General features: G+C 30.9%; 1 protein-coding gene across 2 annotated transcripts in view; it reads left to right on the plus strand.

The window, feature by feature from the left end:
- Hex-A (Hexokinase A) overlaps nt 1–20,996 on the plus strand; it is a 42,499-nt gene extending 21,503 nt beyond the window's left edge. For both annotated transcript variants that reach the window (XM_088234749.1, XM_088234750.1), the window contains exons 2-9: nt 6,182–6,344; nt 8,049–8,230; nt 9,431–9,604; nt 11,394–11,493; nt 14,307–14,496; nt 15,244–15,449; nt 17,466–17,692; nt 19,310–20,996. In XM_088234749.1, coding sequence (XP_088090875.1) covers nt 6,182–6,344; nt 8,049–8,230; nt 9,431–9,604; nt 11,394–11,493; nt 14,307–14,496; nt 15,244–15,449; nt 17,466–17,692; nt 19,310–19,387 — 1,320 coding nt within the window. In that variant the 3' untranslated portion in view covers nt 19,388–20,996. The remainder of the gene's footprint in view (nt 1–6,181; nt 6,345–8,048; nt 8,231–9,430; nt 9,605–11,393; nt 11,494–14,306; nt 14,497–15,243; nt 15,450–17,465; nt 17,693–19,309) is intronic.
- The last annotated feature ends 2,412 nt before the right edge of the window (nt 20,997–23,408 follow it).

Raw genomic sequence — 23,408 nt, forward strand, 5'->3', positions numbered from 1 at the left:
ATGACATAACATTTACATACAATGACAACTTATTTAGTATCTATTTTTAACAGCAATACGTAGACCTCGCCATACTTTTATTACATTACAGATATACTAGTTTTGAATAGGTAAATTGCAGAGAAAAGTAAGACATTCTCCTCGTTCACAGATTTACGCAATCGTTTCACTAGAGCAGTGACTTGTGACTAGGTATGCCAGAAGTATGTATAAAGCAAGTAGCTGGCTATGACAACTCTGTCATTTTTGTCTACCAATGTCAAATACATCGGTGCCAATCAATGTGCTCCTCAAACTTAAAGCGTGGTTTAAATTACATGGATTGTTGTTCTTGTTTGAAGACCGTGTCATGTGACTCAAATAACAAAAAGTAATCGATGACTAATCAAATTGCCAAATTTCTTAATTAGAATAAATCATTGTTATTTGAATTTTATTAGGCTTCATTGGCTTTCGTATAAAAATGATGATTCAAACAAATGTTTAGGAGAGTTGGTGACAAATAATATTTTCTATTTTTATTTCATTTCGTTTGATTTGATAACTACAGTCCAGTGAGGAAGTTCAGTATTTAAAAAAAATAAATTAATAGACTATCAAACTAAGCCCAAAAAAAAAGTATCATCAGCGCTATGATTTTTTTAAAGTTTTGTATTTCTGAAATAGCTCCGCGTGTGACATCAGAAGTTCTTGTCTGACAGTTCTTCCGATTGGTTTGTTTACGGTAAGCCAACCGGATATCCTTCACAGCTCTCATAACATTGGTTGGTTCATATGAACCAGTGACGGCGTTTAAAGTAGTGCGTTTTTATTAAAATATTGTTTATTATTTGATAAAAAAGTTTTTTCTTACCCGTGGTAAAAATAAGCGCATTAAATTTTACTGCAAAGTTTCTTGAAAATGTATGAAAAAAATATATAAATAAATTTAATAAAACCTATTTTCTCACTATTTTACAAATAAAAAAACACTCAACATTCTCATGAATACCTACGCAGCTACGGTCAGAAGCTTTATGGTATTGGTTGGACTGCAAGGCTTTTTCCTTTTTTGCCAAATGGATTATCGATAATCACATACATATAATCATATTATATCATCATTTCTTTTTATTTTTTCTTTATATTTTACAAAAGGTATACAAAGTTACAAATACAAAAACCACCATTAGGTACATAAACACAAAACAAACAAACATACATAGGCATGGCCTGTCTGTGGGGGGGTATACATATCACTATCATAATTATTTACTGACTATTAAATTTATTAATAATCTATAATTGTTATCAAGATTTTATAGTAAAGTATTTTATTCCAAATTAATAAAATCACATATACATAACCATGCCCAAAAATTTTAATGGCTTTGTATTACCGTGGGTTTAATATCTATTTTAGTTTCACAATTTGGTATTAAACTTACAGGCAGCTACACACGCTAACTACATTTTGTAATCTACTTAATTATTCATTACCTAGCCTAGTTGTACCAATTCATTATTAATTTGTGCGTGTACGGGTTACATTTCCATTAATGTGTTCAAATATTTTATTTTCTTTTGAAGTGACTTATCAAATGTATTTTCAATAAAGTAAATTAATTATTCATTTTTTAAAATATGTAAAGCTAGCTTTTTCCATTTCATATAAATCTCGAGTTAAGTTAATGTTACGATAGGGAAATATCACATAACCCGAATACAGATAAAAACACATGAAATGGATTTAGGACAATTAATTTTATTTTCGAAGTCAATATGTATATTGCGGAATAATAAAAATACGTCGCTAGAAAAATGCGAGATGTTTGGTCTCGATAGTTGTTACGTCCAGATTCGTAACAATGTTTTAAACAAATTTGAATGGTCAGGAACAAATAAACACGAATCGTGACGTATTAGGGGCGTGGCCAATGGAATGACCGTTTTTGTGGGCATTCAAAATAGCAAATTTAAAAATATTTTTTATGGTACTGATAATAAGCAAAAAAAAAATTTTTTACTAGATAGTATTTCATGCACCTTTATTACTTTAAAAATGTAAACAAAAACAAGACATTTTCCTATTGCATCCTAGTCAAATGTCCTAATTCCTAAGCATTTTTAGATTGTGATCGATGAGAAAAATTAAATTTATTAAATCCTAATACCTAATGTAAACATTACATTTAATATAAAAATTTATAATGAATACATTTTTTAATTGGTTTAATTTTTTATTTTTTTAAAATAAATGTTTGCGTTCTTCTTATTTACCCAAATATTTCAATTTTGGGGCCATTTTCGAGTTGTAAACAAATTTTATATTTGAAAATGGAAATCAAGCTGGGGTAGAGTGGGGTTTGAACCTCAAACCTCTGATCCGTGAGTCCGCGACACTTGCCACGAAACGACAACCCAGTTTTAATATTTTAATGTTTTCAGTTATTTCTTCAGGTCTAGTTCGTACAATTTTAAATCCTTGAACAATGAGTTTTAAGACTCTGTTTTTTTTCTTATTTGTATCGAATTTTATATTTTTAACTCTATAAGTTTCTAAGGATGACATTTTTAGTTAAATGTTACTGTATTTGTTCTTTTTTGTACTATAACTATGTTATTAAAACATTTTTATAATAAAAAATGTAACATGTATTTTTACTTCTTAATCAATAAATGTATGTTATTTTACCCATATTATTATATCAGTCGTATTTTTATCTGAATTTAAAATTATAATTATCAAGAATTAATTAGATTTCACGATATGAATAATATGAATCACTTATAATTTGATGTTTTTATATCATGCATAAATATGTATTGTACATTGTACGTAGGTGTTTATATGTATATATTTTGATTAAAAACAACCATGTAACGTCTCATTTATAGAATTACGTATACAAGTGTTGAAAGAATTACAATTTTTTATAAAGAAAAAAATAACTTGGCTCTCGGTTTCTTGATTCTTTCTGAGAATTCAATTATTACCTTAAGTTATGGAAATCGTTTAATGATCAGATATTTTAATAATATCAGTCAGAAAAATCAACGAAATATTGCGCAATCATTCGTGACAGAAACACTGTTCAAAGTCTCTTTATTTCAGCCCCATATTAGAGTGATTACTTTATTGAATGATTCTAAGTAAATAGAAATGAATTTGCAGATTTGTTGTTTTTTAAAAGTAGGTAGGTACCATCGAATGTTTTGAATAAACAAGGAAGTTCAATGCTACGGGAAATTGGATATAAAAAAATGTTTTTACACTCGGTTTATGTACAAATATTGTAATTTTTGTTTTTGTGTTTAGTTTTATAATTTTTTTATTTTCTATTAAAATTGAACTTAAATTATATAAATAATACTTGTATTTTATTGATTGGTTAAAAATAAATTTCCATTTGGCAATAAGCCCGCCAATGTACAATTCAAATTATGTCAAAAAACTAAAATAAAAAATTTAAAAAACTATTTAATTGTACCTACTGCGAAGTTTCGCGAAAACGTATAAAAAAAAAAGAGCTTACGTCACAAGTTCTTCCGAATAAACCAATGATAGAGCGTTGTGATAGATTTCCGGTTTGCGGGCAGTCAATTCACTAATCAGCAGAATTCACTGAAGAGAACTTGCGACGTCACACTCGACGTAAGTTCAAGATCACAAAACTTTAAAAAATCACAGCTCTGATAATACGATGCATAAATTATTTTTTTTAAAGTTGTCTTAGTTCGACAGTCTAATAAATTAATAAAGTAATTTTAAAAAACATCTGAATTTCTTTATAATAATAAAGTCCTAATTTATAATATTTAAAGTATTATTTTATTGTCACTTGTATAAACTTACGTATATTCACTACTTATTTTATATCTAGCCCAGTGTTTTTTACGGAAATATGCAAATACTTTATAAATTCAATTTTACATATTGCATTAACATTTTTTGTTTTCGGGTATTTCTTCAAACAACTTTATTCCCTTGTACATAAGGCAGTTCTGTTAAATACGTACATTTTATTTTACTTTTCCAGATATCTTAGGTTTGCGTTCAATAAATTTAAAGTGTGTAATTAATTTTATCCTGCTAGAGAACTAAGTGTTTTCCAATAAAATGTTCGGTATGCCACCGGAAACCGATAATGGATAGCTGCTCGCTTGATATGACAATTTAAGATAAGTAATTAGTTTTCAACGAATTAATCAAGTTTGTACTTCACTAGGTCAATAGGGATTTCAGTGATTTACGTAGTTTTTTTTCTAAATTTGTGGCAACGGAGATGGAAAACATTTTTGAAAAGGGAATATAGAAGTCTAGGCATTTATTTATTATTTATTTTACATACAAATAACAGTCAACAATGATTAAATGACATAATAAATATAAGGTTTAAAGACAGACCAGCGAAGTTTCTGAAAAAACATTAGAGAAGAATCAATGAAACCAATATATATTCTATCAATACAATTTACGGAAAAACAATCGCAAGTAAAAGATAACAAGCTTATTTGTATATATTTAACATATTACAACAGAGATGAAGAACATTTAAGAAAAGGTAATATGGAAGTCTAGGCATCTACAGGGCTTATGACCTGTCAATGGCAGGTTTAAGTGGCCACTTTACACACTGTGTAACATTCACCATTCTGCCTATATTTGAACATCTATATTCCTTCAATTCTTTCATCTGTTGAAGATGTTATAAATAAAATACGTAGTAAAAACAAAAACCATATTAAAATATAAAATAAAAACATGTAAACATCTATTATTTTTAGACGCCACACAACACTTCGTCATTGTTAACATAAATCTATTATTTTTAACACCACACAAAACTCGCATCATTTATTACACGTTCATACAAAATAATTTTAGTTTTCGATAATCAAATAAAATAAACACTATCAACTAATTTAAATAAATGTAATAAATATTATTTTTATTTAACCAGTTTAAGAGATAAATCGGAAATGGGTTCTGGTTTTTACACACAGAACTGTATTCTTCGTCCGTCCAGACACAGAAAAAGACAAACAAAAAGCGTACTGGTTTTCGCGTTCACCTGCCAATCTTCCTAAAATCGATTCCTGGCCGTCAAATATTGGTTTTAAAAGTGGTTCGACACCGCTATATTTCATTATTCCTAGACTGGGACCTGAAGCGTAAGACTGATCACCTTACCTTCCATGCAACGAAAATTATCCAGGTATGCTATGATTGGAGTACTAATGCAGTCCCCTATGCACCAATGGGTGCGGATCGGGAAATGGTGGTGACGAAGAAGTGATTGTTCTTTTTAATATCAAAAGTATATTTATTTTTTTATAGTATATGAGCACTTACAGGGACGATATACATTAAAATATATTAAAAAAATGGTTCTATACTAATATAATATTATAAATGAGAAAGTGTGTTTGTCTATTTGTTTGTGTATCCTTCACGTCGCAACGGGGCGACCAATCAACTTTTTTTTGGCATAGAGATAGCTGGAGAGCTTATAGGCTACTTTTCGTCGCGAAAAATATCACTCTCTTGAGAAAATTCTTAGCGGAGAAATGAATTCTTCTTTCACGTGTTTTTTTTGGTTTGCATATGGATAGCCGGAGAGCTGAAAAGTGTCGCAAGCTACTTTTTAGTCGTAGTGGAAAAGTAAATTACATAGTAAATTAAAATAGAATAACGAAGTAACGTCGCCATAGACTAACGGATCGTCGTTTTTTTGTATAGCGATAGTCGGAGGGCCGGCAATCGATACAGATTACTTTTTATCCCGAAAAAATATAACATTCTTTCGGGAATATTCTTATTGAATGACATAACTAATTTCTCTCCAAAGCTAGTACTATGATTATAATTTAAGTACAAATATTTAGATAAAAGCATTAAAAGAAAGAGGTGGAACGAAATTGGACTAAGTGGGAACGGAAGAGCGAGTGAGATGGTTAAGTTAAATTTGATTCAGTGATCGCATGAAAGAAAATAATTTGATATATTAGCCAGAATAGTTAATAGGTGTCACCGAGCAAATAATTAACTTTAATATCGGTCTTAATTATTTTAGTGGCCTTTGTTTTATCGCCACAGCCAATCAAAGGTCTCGTTTGTTAATTGACAAATGAAAACATCATCGGAAATTGAATATATTTGCTCCGACAGTTATATTATTTTTCTGTTATGTTGTTTCAGATTCGCGACCAATGCGAAGAGCTGATCTTAACAGAGAAGCACACCCGGGAGATCATGACGAGGCTTCTCAAAGACATCAACGATGGACTTAGCAAAAAGACTCACGACTCGGCTACCATCAAATGCTTCGTCACATACGTACAAGATCTGCCCAATGGAAAAGGTAACATCATTTTTTAACACCTCGCGCCTGACAGCAAGCATCCGCAATCAGCAGAACCTCTTTCGTTATTTTACTTGCAAAATACTCGTACATTCATAAAATATTGTACACCTAGTACATAAGTAGTACCTACATACGATTTTAATATGATATTTGAACATATGAATCTAAAAAATGTTTCTTTATTACATAATTGGACTCAACCGCTTTGAAAATACCTGCAATCTTAAGCTTTAAATTTTATGAGTTTGATATACAAATATACATTATTTGTTATCTAGACTAAAAATAACATTTAAGTTCTGGGCTGCAGTTTGTCAGTCTTATTTTGACATATTTGGATATCACTTGTCTTTAATTTTTAGGGACCACGGTAATGTGCATTTTATGTCATAATTGAGAAAAACGTACACAAATGACTTAAAATGAATATGAAAATGTAACGAGTTTTGCATACTTTCCACCTTTCTACACACAAAACACGTTATTGTTAGGTACATTTTTTATTATATTAAAACATAGATTTCTTCTTTTTCTATGGTATTTGTATCTCTGGTATTACAAGGTGTAGATTTTGCGTGCACATTTTCTCGCAAGAAAGTATCTTGTATTATGCATTTCCTTTCCTTTTGGTTTTCACCGTTATGTTACATTTATAATAATGCATTATCTTGAAAATGGGTGAAGATTGACTTTCTTATCACTACTGATAAGTTTAATCTAATTAAACAAGTACACACTCGAGGTATATTTTACAACTGGGCATAAAGCAATGTCTACTTGGTGGCGCAGTTGTTATCGCGACTGGCTACTATGCACGAGGTCCAGGGTTCGATTCCCGACGAGGTGGAAATAATTTATTTCGAAAATATATTAACTCTAAAAACACTTTACTGCTCATTGGTTCGTCCCATTCTTGAATACGCCTCCGTAATATGGTCTCCTTCATATGTTACTCATATAAATTGCATCGAATCAGTTCAGCATAGATTTATAAGAAAAATTGCGGTCAAACTAGGAATCACAAGATTATCACAAAAATTACAAGAGATCACTATAACTATTCCGACATGGAACTTTTCCTGAATATATCCAGTCTCTCACAACGTCGATTTAATGCAGATTTAATTTGCATGTTTAAGATACTTCTTACTGTTCCTTCACGTAGACTCAGAAATAATGAAATTCTGTTCCTCGGTCATCATAAGACTAATTATGGTTTCCATGCGCCCTACCCAGAATGATTAGATTTGTAAATGAAAATCAACATCTAAATTATTTTGATTGTAAATTGATTTTTTTTACAAATAGGCTAAAGAAATATTCCCAATAAATTGACCGTATATTTGTAGAATTAACCTGGTTTCCATAATGCCTGTCTAATGTATAAACTTGTCTTTGCTTTTCTTTGTTGTATTCCTTCTATTATTTGTTGCTCTATTATTATTGTTTTTCGTTATATAATTTGTTTAAATTGGACATTGTCCGTAAATTTGTTAAATAAAATAAATTTTCTAAAAGGTGCAATAGTCAAAGTGGCTAGCTCCCAATTACAATAAAAACGTAAGATATTTACCTATGTTTATCAGTAGTCGGTATAGTATCTAAAATCGATCGTCAATATAGACATTTTGAGACAAAAAAAGAGTTAACTTTACCTTAAAATATCGAACTAAAGAAAGAATACTCACCTTTTGTTTTCAGAACGAGGTAAATTTTTGGCACTTGACCTTGGAGGGACAAATTTCAGGGTCCTTATAATAACTCTCGCAGAAAACCATTTTGACATGCAGTCAAAGATTTATGCCATACCACAAAGTATTATGGTGGGAACAGGAGCTTCCCTCTTCGATCACATCGCAGAATGTTTGGCTAACTTCATGAAGGTAATAATATCATAAGTAACCCCCAAAGTCACAAATATCAAAATAATTATACCTATATGCATAGAATTAGAATAGTCCAGAAAGAGCCTAGAATCACATTTGAATACATCGGACTGTGCCAAAAGCCCCCCACTTTGCCCCCCTTTCGCCGCGAAGTAGCCGCGTGTTGCCAGATCGCGAAAAATATAATCATAACATAAATGAAAGATTATTATATTCTAATAACAGCAATTAGTTAATTTCTTTACAATTTTATTGTACACGTGGAAACATTGATTGACACAACTGAGTAGATAAGTAAAGGGTCAATTAATAAGAGTAATTTAATTAATTAACTTTGAATATAAAAAAAAAACAAATTTTATCTTACATAAAACGGCTGTTTTTATGTCATGTTAAATAATATTTGATGTTTTAAAGATAATATCGGTCAAATGTCCACCACGGGGTTGTTTGATCCGAGAGGTCTAATTTTCATTAGTTCTCTCATTATATAAGCAAAGTAGCGTAAAAAATGGACTACCCTGGCAACACTAGCAAAATATCAATTTCGTTTTCTTTGACAACCTGGCAGATGGAAAAATAATTTAAGTAATGCTTTTAATACTTACACATGCATTTGCTACTTACCCATGAAATGTGATCCCATCCAACAGGATACATCTTTAAGATCCCAGCAGTATTTCTACACTTTAAAACGACACAACACGGCATGGTTGAATTCAAATCGGGAGTTACGTACTGAGCGACGTCTACAAAGAAACTAATGGGTCAAAACGTAAAACTACTCGTTTAAGAGTGGTTTAGTCACCTTCTGTTTAATGCGCGTATGCGGTTTCTGGACTATTCTTAATTCTATGCCTTTATGCTTATTTTCGTACAGTAAAGGAAGAAAGGCGTCTTAGTCGATATAGTGTTGCCCATGCCTGAACAACACCCCAATTTAAAAAAAACTATTGAATAAATATTAGTTTAAAAAATAATATCACTTTTTTAATACTAATTTATTAATTAATTTATAAAACAGACATACCAACATTTATTTGGTTGTTGAATCAGTGTATTGAATAGGGGAAAAAAATATGCATGTAAACACTTCACCTGAAGTGAATCTGACAGCAGAATTACGAATCCAAAATGGCGCCATTAAATTTTGATTTGTTCTACTGATAAGTTTATAACCTGCAATTATGATTTTAGGATAATGATGTGTACAAAGAAAGGCTGCCCCTTGGCTTCACATTCAGTTTTCCTCTAAGGCAGCTTGGTTTGACTAAAGGCCTACTAGAAAGGTGGACAAAGGGCTTTAAATGTTCAGGAGTAGTTAATGAAGATGTAGTTCAACTTCTTAAAGATGCTATTGCAAGGAGGGGTGTAAGTATTTATATAATTTATTTAAAACTAGGGTCAGTTGTAAATAATAAACTCACAGTCAGAGAAAAAATAAGTGTGCCTTGTTTCCTTCCTTCCCCTTTTTCTTGTCCCTACTAGTTCTTAGTGACTATGACAGTTGTCAGAAAAACTGACGACATAACTTTGTAGTAACGTCTAAGGAGTGATTTATATTGAGACACGAAAAATCATTCGTATTTGGTATGTTAATTTTTTTTTTATACAATGCTTGACATATAAATCAACATAAATATATAAAATCAGCTTTAAAACTAAAATAAACCTTATTATTAACGACGTTCTTAAAAGGTTACATCATTTTGCAAAAACGTTAGAGATGGGACAAATTGATCAATGTAATTTGATCGAAAAAAAAATTCGTTTCATAATGTTCACAAAAAAAGTAAAAATGTCTTTATTTTTTGGTGAATAATTGTATTCAACACACTATAATAGGCTTGTTTTTGCGTTTTTACATCCATTTTCCGAAACAGAGTTTCATGTTATGGATTTTATCAGTACATGATCAGTGATCAGTAATTTCCGTCACTATTGACAGGAGTTTGACAGCTGTCATTTTAATCAAGCTAAATTTTAAGGACTATAGGTACAAAGTTTTAATGTAAAATGAAACAGATAATAAAATTGAAAAATATTAAATAAAAGCAATGGAAAAATATTATTTTGCTTCAAATTTTTCAATATTTCTATATTTCATTCATTTTTAACATTTTGTGATGTTAACTATTTCGTTTGTGTCCGGGCAGATAAAAAATACAAAATATAAACAGAATCCTGGAGTGTTTTTGATAATTGAGAGCAGCCATTGTCTCAGGTAAAAATTCTTAATAAAGGAAATCGAATGGAGAAATGTCTGCCTCGTAGTGTAGTGGTTGATGCATTCGCTTACCATGCTCGAGGTCTTAGATTTCTGGGAAGGTTGACGTGAAATATTTGTTTTTAAAGGTGGTTTTTCACTGAAGTATTTCACAGTCCTTGGATTGGCACCTGAAGGGTAAGACTGATCATCTTACTTTCCTGCAACAGATGATCGAGATATGTTCCATTTGATTTAACAATGCAGTGTCCTACCCACCACCGGGAGCAGATAAGTGTGAGATGATGGTGTTATAAGAACCTATCTCCCCTAAATGTTTTAAAATCATATTTTATTATATTTCATTTCAAACATAAATTTTGTAAATGGGGTCTAGAATTTCAACAGTCTATGCGCTCTGTAGCTGCAAGACTTGTTACAATCTAACTATTATTTTAAAAAATGAGTTTTTTTAATGTTTTTATTTTAATATCATTCAAACACTTTACTTTATTGTCGAATTAAAACAAAATGTAAATGGAGGCTAGATTACTTACTGTCCATGCGCTCTGTAGCTGCAAGACGTGCTGTGACCTAGCTACTTATGTTAAAATTGAAATATATCATAATTGGAAAGGAGAAACTAGAATTCTAATCGTCCATGCACTCTGTAGCTGCAAGACATGCAGGGATACTTATTTGTTGTACAGCGCCCTTGAGGTGATTTTCACAAAAATGACGCTATAAAAATTATCCAACTATATATTCATGTTATGCAGTTCCCATTCAAATAACATTAAAGCGTTATGAAGTCCTTTCTTATCTCTATACAGAGTAAAGATAATTCTTTACTATGCCCACTGTCAAATATTTTAGTAAATATCATTTTATCAATGACGTCATAACAATATACTGTGTATTATATATGAAAGAATATATTTATTTTATTTACAGGACGTCCAAATAGATGTGTGTGCTATTCTCAATGATACAACAGGAACACTGATGTCATGTGCATGGAAAAATCACAACTGCCGGATAGGTCTTATTGTTGGTAAGTCATAATTAGATTTGAAATTAGCATACCTAATGCCAGATAAATTCAAGAGATTTTGGAATGCTTTTGGCAAAGAAAAATACTGTCAATAGGGATAAGCTTTGTTAGAAGATATCATGCAGAATCATTGGTCTCCATTCATTTTAGGCAGTGTGTCAAACATTTTCTAGATAATATTTACATGCAAATGTTGATGTTCCACTGTAAGACCATGCGCGAGATATCTCGTTTGCGCCTTGGCATCTCAGATGCCGAGGCGCAAAATAAATTACCTAAATAATAAACATCAAACCATGTATTCTGAGTGTTTCTAAATGTTTATAGACATAAGGTTTAACAAGACCGAAAGATATTTCAACAGAGATGTAGAAGCTATTTGAGAATTTTATAAAAATTAACTAAAGAATTGAATAAATCAGATGTTCAAACATACCCAAAATGGTGAATACCGTGCTAAATGATTACTCCAACCAGCAAATGACAAGTCACAATCTGGTTGTTCTGTGATGTAATTCACCACTGTAATTGGGCCTCCTGGCCTGTTGTTTTTCAAAAAATATATACAGTGGTGCCTCACACAACGAACTTAATTCGTTCCAGGAGCAAGTTCGTTATGCGAAAAGTTCGTTATGTGAAACGCGTTTTCCCATAACAATACATGTTAAAAAAAATAATTCGTTCTGTAGCATAAAATATGGTAAGATGACATAAAAAAAAGATAAATTTTTTGTTATTATTTTTATTTAGATACATCTAAAAACATAATGAAAAAAACACACATTTTTTAATTTTAAGAAATAATCGAATCTTGCACATCTTCATCCATTTTCCGCTTTTTGGCCGATGGTGCAGTGAAAAACCTGTCCAAAGTCGTTTGTTTCTCTCTTTTCTTCAACATCTGCCGGAAATAACGGACAAGAGTATCGGAGTACAGGTCGTTGATCCTGTTTGCTTCAGCGGAATCCGGATAGTGGGCATTGGTAAACTCCTGAACTGCTTTCCATTTGACCAGGATGTTCTTGATGTCAGCAGTTGGAATTGGTTGATTGTTTGATTGTTGCTCCTCGTTATCAGATGACGCTTCCCTTTGAGCATTGTCCTGTTGTTGGGCCAGAAGTGTTTGGAGCTCTTCAGTTGTCAGCTCTTCTTTGTGTTCCTCAATAAGCTCCTCTACATCCTCTTCAACGATTGCTGCGACACGTGCGTAAGTTAAGCGTACTGCTCAGTGACTAACGACTGCCTGCGCGGAAGGATGCAATAAATCGGCAGTGATCGTGTGAAGTGGGCGACTTCGTTGTGTGAAGCGAAGTTCGTTGTGTGAAGCGAAGTTCGTTGTATGAATCGTGAAATGAACGAAAAGGAAGTTCGTTGTGTGCAGCGTTCGCTGTGCGAGGCGTTCGTTATGCGAGGCACCACTGTATATATAAATATAAGCCCTGTGAATACCAAGACTTATTCACTTCTTTATAACATTAGCTTATATTGAAATATCTTTCTATCGTGTAATCAGACTGTGTTGATATGAAAGATATATTTGTTTGATTTTAGTATAAACATTGGCTATATCCAGGGTCATTTTTAATCCCTGATTCAAATCAAATTTTCATTAATTATCTGGTTTAACAATCGGTAGATGATTTTCATATTTCGTTTTTTAGTGGACTTCTAAAAATATTTTACATACTCATATAATATTATCAATTCAGTATGATGCAAGAATACAATTAAATAATGAATGTGATTAAATTTCTGTTATAAAAGTAATATACCTAGTTGTTTTTTTTTTTTTTTTAATCAATTAATAATGGATCCGTATTCTGGGTTTATAAAATACGGTTATTACATATTCGATTTGGTAATGTATCTAAAATAAAACAAGTTTATTGGATTATAATTCTACTTTATTTTTTTATATTTCTTTATATTTGAAAATGTCCTAACAAGACGAAACGCGTCACAATATACCCTTTGTATATTTTATAAAAAATAAAGTAGAATTATAATCCAATAAACTTGTTTTATTTTGGATACATTACCAAATTAAATATGGAATTCTACCAATTGTCTGCATACACAATAAATAAATTACATATTCGCTTTATATTTCCACACATAGATTCTGACAGTTACAGTTTGTCAGAAAAGAGCAGAAAATAATCGAGGATGCTTGTGTGTGTGTCTTTTCTCTTATGGTAACACTTAAAAAACAGCAGTGACTACTGAAATAGATCCTCCAGACTTTATCGTAACCCAACCACAAAACAAATCCCTTTTGGTAAAATTGGTACTGACAGTATAAAAATCAGTGTATGTTCCAATTTTCACTGTTATTTTTACTATTTTTGACAGACTGTATTTAATGACTGCCCCGTGGTATAGTGGTTAGCATGTTTGCCTATTCTGCAAGAGGTCTCTGGTTTGAATTCCAACATGGTTAACATTAAAAAAAAAAATAAACATTTATATTTTTTGTCATCATCCTTGACTTTAGAAACTTTTGAACCTTTGGACTTTGTAGTTTTATATTGCTTTCTTCTGTCTTATTAGTAGTCAAATTCCGGAAACTTCGTTGAATACGACATTTATAATATAGATAATTACTTGTTGATTGATTTGGTGTTTATTTTGTAGAACTCCATATTTAAACTTATAATTAGAAATCAAACACTGATTTGAGTATACTGAACACTTTATTTTATTTTAATATGTTTATATTTGTAAAAATTAAAAATAAAAGTTTAGATAATTACTGCACATTCAGCTGTTACGATATTTTTTTTAATGCCTACTTTTTTATTTCTTGTTAACAGGTACCGGAAGCAATGCTTGTTATGTAGAGAAAACGAAGAATACGGAAATGTTTGAAGGAGTTTCCACAAAGGATGATGTGCTTATAAATACTGAATGGGGAGCATTCGGTGATAATGGAAACTTAGACATCATAAGAACTGAATATGATAGAGAGGTTGATAACTCTTCAATCAATCCAGGAAAACAAATGTAAGACAATCATATTTTTTCATTAATATTTGTTCGTCAGTTGCTCAATTTAATTTAGTCAACCACTGGCTCGGGTATTTTTTTAAAAATATTCTGAGTGTAATACTTTTAAGGCACTTCGGTTCCCTTTCTTTACTGAAATAATTAACTGTATATTATTGAATGTTTAAATAAGGATGAATAAGATAACAGTACATTTACTTACCACCATGCGTATTTGATTGATCAAAAATTAATAATAATTAATAATGCAGTCAGGGGTACAATGAAAATTTCTGTGTTTTGATTGTAAAGAAATTTTACATTTTTACTAAATTAGCTTTATAAAAATTGAAAGTGAATATGCGAAACTGAAGAATCTAAAAACTCATAGCTATGATATACTATACTCATTATTGTCTTTGCTACCTGAGGAACGGCAGCATATGCGCAACAGCACCTGGTTGCGACCTTTCCCTGAAAACGAAAGTCACCATCTTGCTGGGTTAAAACACCGAAAGGAATGGTCAGTCAGGCGTACGGTCCCTGTAGTCATCTCACCTCGGATGCTGTTTCGGTCTTACAACCCGAGGCCAGGAACTGGAGCAGTAGTCGGACTGGCGGTTTTTCTTTGCTAAGTGACCGCCCGGCACCTTGTTGGTCCGGGCGCGCGCTCGCATTGGCTACAAGCTATGATAATAGTCTATTAACAATTTTTTTTAAATGCATAAAACTAACAATTATTTGATGGATTAATTTTGTTTTCAGACAAGAGAAGATGATATCAGGAATGTACATGGGAGAGTTAGTAAGGTTGGCACTGGTAAAGTTTACAAAGGCTGGACTTCTGTTTGGTGGGACTGGTTCCGATCTTCTGTATCAGAAGGGAAATTTTTACACCAAGTATGTTTCTGAAATAGAAGCAGACAAGAAGGGGGACTACACCAGTTGCCGAGATGTCTTGGATGAACTTGGTAAGTTTCCTTACACATCTAGTATGGGATATAAAATTGTATATTTAATTATTCTTGATTTTAAAAATGTTTTCTTTTTATATTTTAATATTACAGTTCAAAGATGTTGATTTATTTTATAAAGAGATAATCACATTGATGTATCGACACATCCTACGTACAACTATGTAACTGCCTCATCTACAGTTATACGACTGTTGCATTTTTGAAATCTACACCTTTAAAACATTAATATCAAATATTTAAAAAAGTATAAAAAATCGTTGCAACATGTTTTTTTAAACGTATAAATGTTTAACTGCATATATCTAAAACAAAATCCGAGGAATAATTAAGTACGTGCCAGCTACAGACTATTACGCAGGGGTAATGCGGCGCGGCGTGGGCGACGGAGATCTGCCCGTCACCCAGTTCTACCTCGGACAGCGAGAAAGCGCACAGGCTCCGTCAAAAATTTGAAAAAATTTAAAAACACAGATATACTTATCAAAATAATGAAAATGATCTAATATTAATGTCGTGACAGCGATACATAAACAAATATAAGACTGTATTTAATTAAGATTTGTTGGTAAAAGCTGTGTAAGTAAACATTTTAGGGAAAGATATCAAATGAACTACAGAGTAAAACTATGTAACTAGGCAGATACTTGTGAAACATTTCAATGAATCCCATTGAATAAGCCTGCACTAGCGACTTACAGTATTGATAAAATGTTACGCAGCAAAGTATAAGTGTGTATGTGTGATAAAACAAAAACTAGTGATCTCAGAAAGAACATTTATTTTTTATCTTATTAAATAACTCAACTAAAAGCGTTATGCCAAATTTCACAGCTTTACTATGTAAGAAACGGCGAATTACCATGAGTTGATTTTTAAAAAATCTTTAAAACGCTCTCCTGTAAAATGAACTTTTTTCAGTTACAGTTTTTCAGTTTGTTTGATGTTTTTTTATAATTGTTGTGTTTTTATTTTAAAAGATATTTTTTACATTTGTGCATTTATAGAATGCACCCTAGAATTTCTTATTTCTATGGAATGCATTGTTTTTAACATTGTTAAACATTTTGTCTAAACACATAAAAAAATATCCAGGCAATAAAACTAAATTATAATTTACACTGTAAAATGTATACTTTATATCATATCATATTTTTAATGGTACTTTAGTTAGGTGTACGTTATTTAACTGTATTTATGAAATGTCTTGAATTCTTCGAATAACACAAGAATTATATTATATCTAGGTACAATATAAAATTATGTGTGCAATAAAATTGGCTTATAGGGTTTTGATATATCCACCTGTTATCTTTAAGTGTTTTATAATGCTTGTTTTCAACAAAAGAAGTAAATCTTTTAAAGATACGCAAAGACTGTAAAAAATCATAAATTTTTATTGTTACCATGAAAATAATCTTCATGTATTAACCATTATTTATAATGGATTTAGAGAAGTATTTTTTTAATTTATGATAAAGCTAAATATTAAAATATTATGCCTAAGTTATTTACTATCCATACATATTGTTGTAATGTCTTCTAACTTACCACAAGATAAGAAAAATCTTCCAAAGTTCTATAAATAAATATGTTTTTGAGTTCACCAAATTACTTATAAAGCGTCAAATCGGATTAGTAATATTTTAGTAGTTTGCCTTAAGTTTGATATACTCATCTCGTTCTTATTTTACATTTTTTCTTGCATATAAATAATTTTTAGTTGTATGTACAATACATAATTACTTAATAATATTACTTAATAATTTAATAAAGGAGAGTTGTAAGAGCACATTCATAAATTAAATCAAAAAATAAAAAACTATGGCACAAAATTGTGTGACGTCTCTAAAATATGCAGCCCTTCATAAGTAATAGTATTCTCTTTAATGATTACTTAAGTTACTTTGTTGAAATCTTTCCTTTTGTAATCACTTTTAAAATACATATGCGAACTTTTCTCCTATCGAACGCATTTTATTTAGCAGTTTATTGATAAATAACTTTTTTCAGGTTTACCCCATGCTAACGACCAAGATTGCGCGAATGTACGGTACATTTGCGAGTGTGTGTCCCGTCGAGCGGCTCATTTAGTATCTGCTGGAATAGCTACTCTTATCAACAAGATGGGTGATCCTCACGTCACCGTTGGTATTGATGGATCAGTATACAGGTTCCACCCACACTTCCATGATCTCATGGTAGAGAAAATTTCACAGCTCATCGACCCAGGCATCAAGGTGAGAAATGTCCATGAAACAAGACAGTTATAGAACTATATAGAATAATTTATAGTTTCAACTATTGTTAATCCATCAAAATAAACATAACTGTTATGTTTTTACATTCCCATTTCACAGTCATAAATTATCTATAATAAAAACATACAAATATGTAAAAGCGGACTAATAACAATTTTAAATAAACTTATAATGTTATTAATTGAATTGGCATTCACTTCGTAACACTTCATTAAAAATTATTATGAAAATAAGACTATTATATTAAATTGTGTAATACTAATAACAAAGTTTTATTTTCATAATAATGTATGATAATGTCATGAAAATTTTACAAAACTCACATCTAAAGATTTCCTAAATGTACAATAATTATAGACATTAATTGAATCGGGCTGTGGCCCCGTGGCTAGTGTTGCGGACTCACGGATCAGAGGTCTGAGGTTCGAACCCCACTCTACCCCAACTTGATTCCCACTTTTAATAGTGAGTTATTTACAACTCGTTAAAAATGGTTGTGAAATTGAAATATTTAGGTAAATTATAAGAACAGTGTCGGCCTCGTGGTGTAATGGTCAGCACGTTTGCCTACCATGCGAGAGGTCTCGGGTTCGATTCCCGACAAGGTTGACATGAAATATTTATTTTAAAGAGTGTTTTCACACTAGAATATTTCATAGTCCCTGGACTGGCACTTGACGCGTAAGATTGATCATCTTACCTTCATGTAACAAAAATGATCAATATACGCTGCGATTGGTGTGCCAATGCAGTGCCCTATGCACCATTAGGTGCGGAAAGGGAATGATGATGAAAGCACAAATATTTATTTTTAAAAAAAATTCAGCTATAAAATAAAGTTTTTTTTTAAAAATATTTTAACACCCCCATAAAAAGTCAACAAAAACTTATATTTATTATTGACTTATTCCTCAATATTAATGTAAGTTTTAATACATTATAATATCGAGCCAACATCATACCTGACAAGACAATAATTATTAAGGAATGTACTTTGAAAACAATATTTTGTTTCCAATATTTAATTTATTAACAATAAAATAAATAATTAAAACAGAGTTTGACTCTCAAATTGTATTCTGCTTTAATCGAGAGGAAGAAGTGTTCTTCTATACAATATTTTGTTTTTGTCGGTTACAATGTTCTGGCGATCGTGGCTCGTGGATCGTGATATGTAATGAAACATTCGTGAAACCTACTTGATGTTATTCAATTTTACATCTATTAGAGCTGACCACAGCGACTGTTATGCATTGTCGTAATAAGTATCAAATTTAAAAAAGACAGTGGCAAAAAATAATTCACAGCTCAAGAAGAGACAGTAAGCAAACAAGCACGTGTGAATTAGGTATTTTATATGACGCAAGACTATTAATTATTCTCTCTAAGGCATTTTTTAGCGGTTTTGCTCAGATTTTCTGTGTTTATGTATGACATATATAAATATTTGAACACTTCACTATATGCCGGCAGTTATGCTAACAGTATACCTTGTTTGCCTATTTTGCGCCCATAAAGAAAATTAAAAATGACTGCTATAAGTAAAAACGGTATCATCTCCCGGTATATGAAGATAATGATTTTGTAATTTTGCAGTTCGACTTGATGTTGTCGGAAGATGGCAGCGGTCGTGGAGCGGCATTAGTAGCGGCCGTGGCTTGCAGGCAACAATAACACCCCGGGATTATCGCCCACAATCAACATTAGCATCTTTTCATAACATACCAATAGATAAGAATTGGATTAGGATAGTAAGAATAGTATATTTAATTCGCCTCGGGTGAAAAGTATCGGAGTATTTGGCCATGCGATAGATCTGTGTTCCGTCTGTTGCTACGTGATGTTAAAATTATTAAAGAGAAAAATAATGTTTAATGTCTAAAAGCTTTCAAAAATGTACAATAATTATAGACATTAATATGATTTAATCGGTTGATATTAAATTATGTTACTTAATGGACACAATCTTAATTATGTAGCTTAGGATTTGGGTTCCTTGATAGACTGCATTTTAGTGTGATCTCTATGAAAGTAGAGTAAACAAAAAGTAAGTTATATAATAATTTTACGTTTTTTAAATTATAAAACTGTTAAGTTTTTTTTAAGTACTTATACAGACAGTAATCCATCACCCGCTATAAATATTATATAATATTATTGTTCCGAAACAAATGAATTAATAAAATGATCGAAATTATTAATACAATATAAAGTTGTGATAAATTAGTTCCTATAAAAAACATTATGTACTGTATCTACCTATTTATCTACATATAATATTTTAATGATTTTAAAATGCCCGTTAGGAATGTCACATATTTATAAACTTATATTTATAAAACAAAATATTATGAATTTGAGTAATTTGCTCTTCTTGGGAAAGGATTACTGTCCATTACGTTTCTTAAGTGTGGTATTTGTGAAATCAAATGTAAATATTATATTTATTTGCGTACATCATCCTCGTTCTACTTTATAATATTATATTTATGTATATATTACAATAATAATGTGAAATATATTTTTAATGTTGTACATTGGAGATATTTTAGATTATTAATTATTTTAAGTACATTATTGGGAAATAATTCATAAAATTGATTGTAAATATTTATTTCACAGCCTGGAGCTGTTACAATGGTATTATTATTATTGTTTGTTATATCTCCATTTAGTGAATTTAGAAATAGTTTATATACTTGAAAAATGGACAGTCAGGATATTTAGTTTGGTAGTCATCAGTTCAAGGGACCCACCTTAACAGAACTTAACACCGAAGACTCCACGGGACAGACAGCATTGTACATTAAACAATTAAATCTGCAATTTAGTAAGACAAGTGTTTGCAACAAACTTTACAAAGCAGAGTGATAAATATGAATATTTATGTGACATAAATGAAGTTTAAAGTAAGTTGGCAACTTTGCAACTTTCCTGAACCTTTCTCCAGGTAAATTACATTCACTTCACTTGCAAACTCTGGCTTAGCTTAGCAACTGGAAGATTAATTTGAGATGCAAGTGCAATTTTTTTATACCTGATTTATTTATTACTCGACAAACTAGATTTCGAGATTTAAGTATTGACATTACAAAATATACATTTATATGACTAATTTTTCTATTCACTGATGGTTAAAGATATAAATACCCTAGAGATATTTTAAGCTTTAAAAATGTATTTCTCTTTTTTGAAAGAAGTTAAATAGCAAATTTTTAGATTATATTTATGTAAAAACTATCACAATAAAAGTTTTAGCAGAAAATAAAGACATGTTAGTAAGTACGAGTGTTTTATTTATTGTTACGTATCTAGTATCTACCTATAGCTGAAGAGAACTAGTGGAAGAACGAGTGGGTAGTCAAAAAATTACAAAACTTAAAAATAAAAAAAAAGCACAGCGATGATAATACGATACATAAAAATCTTTTTTAGTTTAGTTTGCTAGTCTATTATTATATTAACAATTTTTATTTTTTAAAAGATTGTGGTCCCGTGGTTAGTGTCGTGGGTTCACAGATCAGAGGTTCGAGGTTTGAACCCCAATCTACCCACAACTTGACTCCCATTTTCTAATAGTGAGTTATATACAACTCATTGAAAATGGCCCTCGAAAATGAAATATTTAAGAAAATCATAAAAATGCAAGATTTATTTTTTTCCTAAAATACCATCTACATTAAATCATTATGTGAAAATATGCACCTACCAATCCGACCTATGATGAACGGCACAAGGTCTAATTACATAAGTGAAAATTAAACCCCTTTAACCCACACCCAATGCTGCATAGGGTACGGCATTGGTCAAATAAATGTAGTGTATCTTGGTCATCTGTTACAGGAAGGTAAGGTGATCAGTCTTAAGCTTCTGGTGCCAACCCGGGAAAAGTGAAATATTAAAGAGTAAAACTACCCTTTAAAAAATATTTCACATTGATCCTCCCAGGACCTCGAACGCAATTAGCAAACGCGCCAATCACTGCACTACGAGACGGAATTATCTCCACTTGATTTCCTTTTTATGGATTTTTACCTAGGAGTAGCCACCGAGTCGAAATCGCTCGTCCAGGTTTCTCTGGTTTTATTTCAAAGTTAGAACTGTATTCTTCATCCGCCTGGACACAGAAAAAACAACGCAAAGATAACAAAAATAATTACCAATACACACAAAATGCATATGATTTTTAAGTTAGTAATTAGTACTTCTGTACCCTGATAAAATTCCATTTGGGATTTTTGTTAGTTTTAAAGGGGGTTATTAATCAAACAACGGTACTGATAAAATATTTATGTATACGCTGATTGGAAGTAATGAAAATACATTCATACTAAAGAATAATTTATATTTAGTAACATACATTTATAACATTAATTTAAAATATAAAAATATTTAGAGTTAACCATAATTTGCAACTCATGAGAACCTATATTAGTACCTACAATCATTTCGGCTTCGAGAGAAAATTTAAATTTTGGATGGAGATATAATGTGTTTATTATGCCAATAATTAACTACGCATAATAATTTACGGATGAGCATCTTGTAATACCACTATAATTAATTTTTCAAGATAAACAAAAATATAACAAACCAGAAAAGGGATGAATTAAGATCATGCGAAAAGTCTTTATTTCAGATTGGCGGTAATGCACGGCCGAGTAATATTTTATTATCAATTTTTAAATTTATAATTTTCCTTATTTACGATTCTTACCAGTAAATAAAATGGACAAGATTTCAATCACACCCCTGCCACTCAATATACCCAGGTGGTTTACTCTCCACTCCTCTCCGAAAGAGGAGGGGGTAGTAATTTACATAATTATTTCGAATTGCGCGACGTACTTGGCGCTCCTGTCGCCTGAATTTCCAGATTCGAACTGTCATGGAGTCTTCTTTCATGTTTTTTGCTAAGACAACGACCAAATAGTATGTGTTAAATTTTTGACAATTTGCGTCAGCTTTGCCATGTTACTACTTTTGAGTTTTGCCATTGAAACGTCTAAAAATCTAATGATCTTGTTATGTCTCCACATCTAAGACTTAAAAATAAGACTTCGTTATTTGACAGTGTACTTCTATAAGTGTAGACTTTTAGCTGAAAATTAATGTTACGTTTTTTTTTAACTAAAATATACTGTAACTCTTTTGAAACGTCTGTTTAAAATTGACCATGTTATGTTTTCCAGTTGAAATATAGATTTACAAATTATTGTTTCTTTAACATGCTATTATGTTGTATTGTACTTGGACAAACAACAATAAAAGACGCCATGATAGCTCGCTCGTTAGTGCTTTTTTAAAAATATATATAAACTACATGATTTAAAAAACGTATTCCACTTAAAGAAAGTCTTATTTATTTTGTCTCCAATTTAATAAAAGCCTCTCCACCATTAATGATTTATGTTAGGACGATTTTTATTTTATTTTAGAAATTAGATGTTAAATTTTTTTTTTTAAATATTCAACTAACATTTTTTTTATTACATTTCATGTGTTGGCAATCAAATACCAAAATGTATATCTCAGTATTTTCTAAATGCAACATCATCAATGATAGAGAAGTTTCAATTCTTTACAATTTACAATAAAATAAAATAAAAGGTGAATACCTATAACTGATTTTTAACTATTGCTAATGATTAAATGACGAGTAGTAAAAACTTTTATCTTTTTGAATTTCCCGCAA

Source organism: Micrasema longulum, unplaced genomic scaffold (genome assembly GCF_059751315.1).
Source record: "Micrasema longulum isolate JH-2025_06_02 unplaced genomic scaffold, ASM5975131v1 h1tg001279l, whole genome shotgun sequence".
In the NCBI taxonomy this organism is placed as follows: Eukaryota; Metazoa; Arthropoda; class Insecta; order Trichoptera; family Brachycentridae; genus Micrasema; species Micrasema longulum.